The sequence below is a fragment of the Echinops telfairi genome, unplaced genomic scaffold, assembly GCF_000313985.2.
Source record: "Echinops telfairi isolate 266 unplaced genomic scaffold, ASM31398v2 ScPeMD7_2291;HRSCAF=2852, whole genome shotgun sequence".
Taxonomy (NCBI): domain Eukaryota; kingdom Metazoa; phylum Chordata; class Mammalia; order Afrosoricida; family Tenrecidae; genus Echinops; species Echinops telfairi.
In genome coordinates, this window is record NW_022106189.1 from 7677598 (window position 1) to 7683751 (window position 6154).

A 6154-nucleotide genomic window follows, 5' to 3' on the forward strand; every position below is an offset into this window, starting at 1 on the left:
CGGGTGCATAAGCAAATGTGGTGAAGAAAGCTGATGGTGCCTGGCTATCAAAAGATATAGCATCTGGGGTCTTAAAGGCTTGAAGATAAGCAAGGCCATCTAGCTGAGATGGAAAAGCCCACATGGAAGAAGCACACCAGTCTGTGTGATCAAGAGGTGTAGAAGGGACCAGGTATCAGGCATCAAAGAACAAAATATCATATTATTGTGAAGAGAGGAAGTGCAGAGTGGGGACCCAAAGCCCATCTATAGGCAACTGGACATCCCCTTACATAAGGGTCTCGGGGAGGAGACGAGCCAATCAGGGTGCAGTGTAGCAACAATGAAACATACAACTTTCCTCTAGTTCCTAAATGCTTCCTAAATCCCCACTATCAGGATCCCAATTCTACCTTACAAATCCAGCTAGACCAGAGGATATACACTGGTACAGATAGGAACGGGAAACACAGGGAATCCAGGACAGATGATCTCTTCTGGACCAGTGCTGAGTGGCAATACCAGGAGGGTGAAAGAAAGGTGGAGGAGAAAGGGGGAACATATTACAAGGATTTACATATAACCTTCTCCCTGGGGGACAGACAACAGAAAAGCGGGTGAAGGGAGACGTCAGACAGTGTAAGATGTGACAAAATAATAATTTATAAATTATCAAGGGTTCATGTTGGAGCGGGGAGTTGGGAGGGAGGGGAAAAATGAGGAGCTGATGCCAGGGGCTCAAGGATAAATTAAATGCTTTGAGAATGATGAGGGAAACAAATGTACAAATGTGCTTGACACAATAGATGTATGGGTGGATTGTGATAAGAGTTGTACGAGCCCCCAATAAAATGATTTTTTTTAAAACGTGTTTAAGGGGGAAAAAAGCATCAGAATAACTTTGCTAAGGACCATGAAAAGGGAAATCCACCAAAATCCAGTGCAATTAAGTCAAAGACAAAGTAGAGCTGCCCCTTTGGGTTTCTGAGGCTATAAATCTTTTTTTTTTTAACATTTTATTAGGGGCTCATACAACTGTTATTGCAATCCATACACACAGCAATTGTGTAAAGCGCATTTTTACATCATTCTCCCTCATCATTCTCAAAACATTTTCTCTCCACTTAAACCCCCGACATTAGGTCCTCATTTTTCCCCTCCCTCCTCGCTCCCCCCTCCCTCATGAGCCCTTGATAGTTTATAAATTGGTATTTTGTCATATCTTGCCCTGTCCGACGTCTCCCTTCACCCACTTTTCTGTTGTCCGTCCCCCAGGGAGGAGGTCACATATAGTTCCTTGTAATCAGTTTCCTCTTTCCTACCCACTCTCCCTCTACCCCCCGTTTCGCCACGCACACCACTGGTCCTGTAGGGCTCATCCGCCCTGGATTCCCTGGATTCAGTTCCTATCTGTACCAGTGTACATTCTGAGGCTATAAATCTTTAAGGGAGCATAAAGCTCCATCTTTCTCGCAGAGCAGTTCCCCCAAACTGACCGCCATTGAGTCAATGCTGACTCACAGAAACCCCCTGTGGATTTCAAGACTAAGTGTTGACAAGAGTAGAAAACCCAGTCCTTCTCCCTTACAGCTGCTGGTGCTTTTGAAATGCTCACTATACAGATTGCAGCTCAACAAGTAGCAGCTAGTGGATTAAAATCACTAAACATGTGGTTAGCAGTACAATGCCTAACCCTCTATACCTTCACGGCTCCTTTGGAAGGGAGAGGAGCACCGTAATTCGAGAGGGGATGCAGTTCCTAGCAAATACAGGGCAACAAGACAGCTAAGCTGAAGTTATAGCTAAAGCCACACATGGAAAATTGGAAGGTTAGAATATTTAAGAGGAAAACCCTGATAACCCAGGCATTAATATTAAACCAACAAATAGTGAAGAATTGACTGAATTACTTTTCACTTTAGAGGAAGCTTCCTAAATTGTTGCATTATAAAAACCAATATTAATCAGCTTTCCATATATTCAAGAGCACTGTTTCATTAAAGTGTTTCTTTTATAAAAATATCCAGTTATTCTTCAAAGCTACAACAAATGATACACCAACTATTCATATACTTACTTATGATTCCTTCTACAGCACCATGCTGAACAAATTTTAAACTTGAGATTTTAATATCTGCACCTGTACAATCCACAAAAGTGTCTCCTTTGCCCCTCTTTTCGATCACAACATCATCTGGTAGACCATATCCTAAACAAAAGATCAAGAAGCTGGGTGAGGGGAAATGTCTACAGAGAAAAACACAGATTGCTTTGGTTTAAATGATTTCACATGATACTTGAAAGCAATCAACCAGTTGCATTTAATTAATCTCTCATCATATATCTTGGTTAATTTGAATCGTAGTATTCCATTTTTAAAAACACCTCAATATGCCCCATATCAGGTAGACTGTCCTATGGACCATCCTTGACAAGCTCAATATCAAATTCACTTACAAAACTACTACGAAGCAATAAATAAACAATCCAAATGCTGCTCACAGCTGAGTCAAAGGGATTTAAGCATTCAATCTTTCTAAGTTGTTGGGTTTTTTTCCCCCAGCTTTGAAAGATACTATGAAAATAATATAAATTAGCTTTGAAAAAGCATTTTGCAAATTCTGGCCATTTAACTTAAAATAGTTCACTATTGGAAAAAGCCTATCTTATTAACTAATAGAAATTACTGGGCCTCTACAAATCAAACTAAATGTCAGCAGGACTGCTGGATGGGCTTACAAAATACTGGAGGATCAGAAATTTAGAGAACTAGCCTGATTTCCATCATGAAATAGAACCTCATACACAAATCTGTAAATAAATAATTCTGATAAAAAACACTGGTTTTTTATCATCAGGAAAATAAAAAGATCTAAAAAGAATTGCCATAATGAAAAAGCCATGAAATTATTAGATGAAGAAATTATGTATTCTTACCAATTTCAAACATAAAGCCATCAACTAAGTAAACAGAAGTTCTAAACAATAAAAGCCCAATAAAAGCCAATGTTAATACCCTGTGCATAGTAGGGACTCAGTATTTATCTGTTACAAGTGTTAGCTATAGCTTACTGTCAAAGAAACTTCATCTTATTCAAGAATAAGTACTCTATTCACACTAGTAAAGATACCATCTGATTCCCCCCAATTCTCTAAAATGTCCTGTATTGGTAAATTTAGTCATTTTTACACTTAGCTATCAGAATTCTGGATGGTTATTTATGACACACTGGCAATTACAATATAATTTCCTTGCCAATCTAAAAAGAACTCTTATCCACCACACAATCTATATCAATGTTATTTTCACTATGCCAAAAATAAAGTGTTTTTATTGCAGTGTTTTATCCTGCAGATGTGTTATTTATACACACACATCTATATAAATCAAATATTGGAGAGGAGAAAGAACAAAAATTATACACATAAAACAAAAAATGGGTGAGATGATGTACTAGTGAACAGCAGGAAATTAAACTCCCAGCCTTGCTTCCATTAAGAAGTTCTGACAAGATAAAGATAAAGAACATAGCTTAAGCAGTTTGTGAACAGCTGCACAAGACCTAAAATGATATACAATTTTTTGCATTACAAGTTTTATTGCTAACTTAAAGTTGTTTTGGTAAAGAGTTGAACAGGTGCATCTAAATTTGACATTTTATAGAAATATATGGGCCCAAGATGAATGTCTTTAAAATAACTGAAATTTAGGAATCACTCTAAATGTACAATAAGATCATAACAAATAAAAAGTTATCTTTAATAAAATCTTTCAACATTAATTTTCCCAAAATTACACTTTGGCCAAGACACAAAGTGTACAGTTTGTAACATTCAACATGCTTTTAGAGAATTAAGATGCTTATTTTGCTTAAGATTAACCAATCTTAAGTTAAATGTACTTCCCTACACACTAACAAAAATACAGGCAGTCCCCGGCTTGTGAGATGCTTATGTACAACCCATAGTGAATCAACCCATTTAAAGTCTAGGACACTTAAAAACTGAAGTGCAAAAAAATGAATCATAACAAATAGGTACAATGCACATTGAAATATTATTTTACTGTAGTACTATGTTAAAGATGTTTGAGTGTATCTGGAAATGTTTCTTTAAATTTTTGCACATAGTTACAGTACACTATATACTATATACTAAGACAACCATTTATTTACCTAACTGATGTTAGATATGAACCATACCCAACTATTGCAACTTATGTAAAATTCTGCTTAAAAAGTCTTAGGAACTGAATTTATTCATAATCTGGGGATTGCCGGTAAACTAAATTTAAATTTAAAGGGTTTTTTAAATTAACAAATAATAAGTTTAAAAACCATACACCATATGTCCACAAGATATGAGGAGGCTTTAAATTAGCAGTTGCAGTTCAATGAAAAATAGAATTAAAAAACAATGGAATTTTTCCACAAACCTTTTGAAGCTCCTCATATATGAATTAAGAGCAAGCATCAAGTCCAAAACTATTCAACTAAAATAAAATGCTGAAAATATATTTTTCTTATTCTAGAAGTAAATTTTTCTTTGTATAAACCACTTACAATTTGGAAGGTACCCTTCTTGCTAATGGTTTTAACTATAGACCAAACCAAGCCCACTGCCATCAGGTTTATGCCAAATTCATATTCACCCTATATGACAGGGTAGAGCTGCCTCTGTTGAGTAACTAAGGCTCTGCTTACAGGGGTAGAAAGTCCCATCTTCCTCCAGTGAAGCACCTGGCGGTTTCAAAATGCCGATCCTGCAGTTAGCAGCCCAACTTATAACCACTACACTACCAGGGTTCCTTTTACCATATATTGAATGTTAATGCTTTCCCACACATATACAGGTTTCAAATTGCTCAACAAGGGGTCAATCCCCTATAAACTTTAAACGCTATTAGTTTCAGAGAAATTCATTTGAAATCAAGAGTTAAAATTATATTCTTAAAGTTGCCACCACACTATACTTGTACTACTTTCGTAAGCATATCATGCATGAGAGTCTAGCTGTAGAATCTTCCAAACTCACCTTCCAACTCAATGGAGTCCGCAATGGAGAACGTGCCATGGACAATGTAATGGCCAGGACACACAATAACAGTGTCGCCTTCATAGCAGGAATTTATCGCAGACAGTGGATCATGATGGAACTAGAAAATAACAGTAGCATGTTGAAGATTATGCTTCCCAAAACCAAACCAAGTATAGTGCACGGAGCCCAGTGTACATGTGGTGACTATCGTTGACAAAAATCAGTGGCTCTCATTTCTTCCCAGTTATCAAAAGGCAGCACTGGGAGGTTCTTGTAAAAATGTTGTAGGATTCATGAAAACTTTTGTAAATCAAAAGGGAAAGAACTGCCTGGATTGGGAAAGTCTCCTTTTACCTGAATTTCTATGTCTTCCCTACAGGACTCCTGACAAAGCTTGTCCCTGAGCAGAGATTGCAGTAGGCCAGTCCTTATGGTAGAGGAGACCACATGGGCTACCTTCTGGCCACTCACACGGACACCTTTCGCTTGGATATTAGAATTCTTTTGGTAACCGAATACATATCTTAAAGAAATCAAACAGACATAAAAGATTTTAGAAAATTGCTGGAGGAAAAAAAAAAAGTCAATCAACTAAGAGTAACAAAGATCACCTCAGCAAAGGATTCTCAATGAGTTTCAGCTTCTGTTTCAGCTGTTCAATCTCTGAATATAGTTTTAACCCTTCCACCATAGAGATGTTTTCCTGCTCAGAATCAGAGTTAGAATTTGACAAACTGCTCCTCAGATTTAAAAACCTTCTGTAACTCTCCTCACATTGTGACAGCAGATTCCGATAGTCAACAATTAGTCCTGAAGGAACACGGTCTTCAAGAATGTCATAATGCCTGAAAGTTAAAAAGCAAGTTAAAATTAATTGCCTTTCAACTACATTTTCATTAAGACAGTCCATTTAGTTGTCCAAGACTCAGTGATAAATAAAAATACCATATACAGTGAACCCTTGTTTATCGCGGTGAATCGGTTCTAGACCCTACCGTGATAAATGAAATTCCGCGAAGTAGGATTCCTTATTTGTAAATCTAATATTTTTGTAGTTAGAGCATAGAGGACATGAAAAAACACCCTTTAGTCACCATTACACTCGTATTACCCAATTTATTAAACGAAAAAGGGAAAA

At 37.1% G+C, this 6154-nt stretch overlaps 1 protein-coding gene across 1 annotated transcript in view; it reads right to left on the reverse strand.

Moving 5' to 3' along the window:
• SHCBP1 (SHC binding and spindle associated 1) overlaps nucleotides 1-6154 on the reverse strand; it is a 51113-nt gene that overhangs the window by 10980 nt on the left and 33979 nt on the right. The window contains exons 6-9 of the mRNA XM_004704703.3: nucleotides 5628-5861; nucleotides 5371-5539; nucleotides 5014-5134; nucleotides 2057-2188 (exon numbers count right to left, since the gene is read on the reverse strand). Of these exons, the coding sequence (XP_004704760.2) occupies nucleotides 2057-2188; nucleotides 5014-5134; nucleotides 5371-5539; nucleotides 5628-5861 (656 nt within the window). The remainder of the gene's footprint in view (nucleotides 1-2056; nucleotides 2189-5013; nucleotides 5135-5370; nucleotides 5540-5627; nucleotides 5862-6154) is intronic.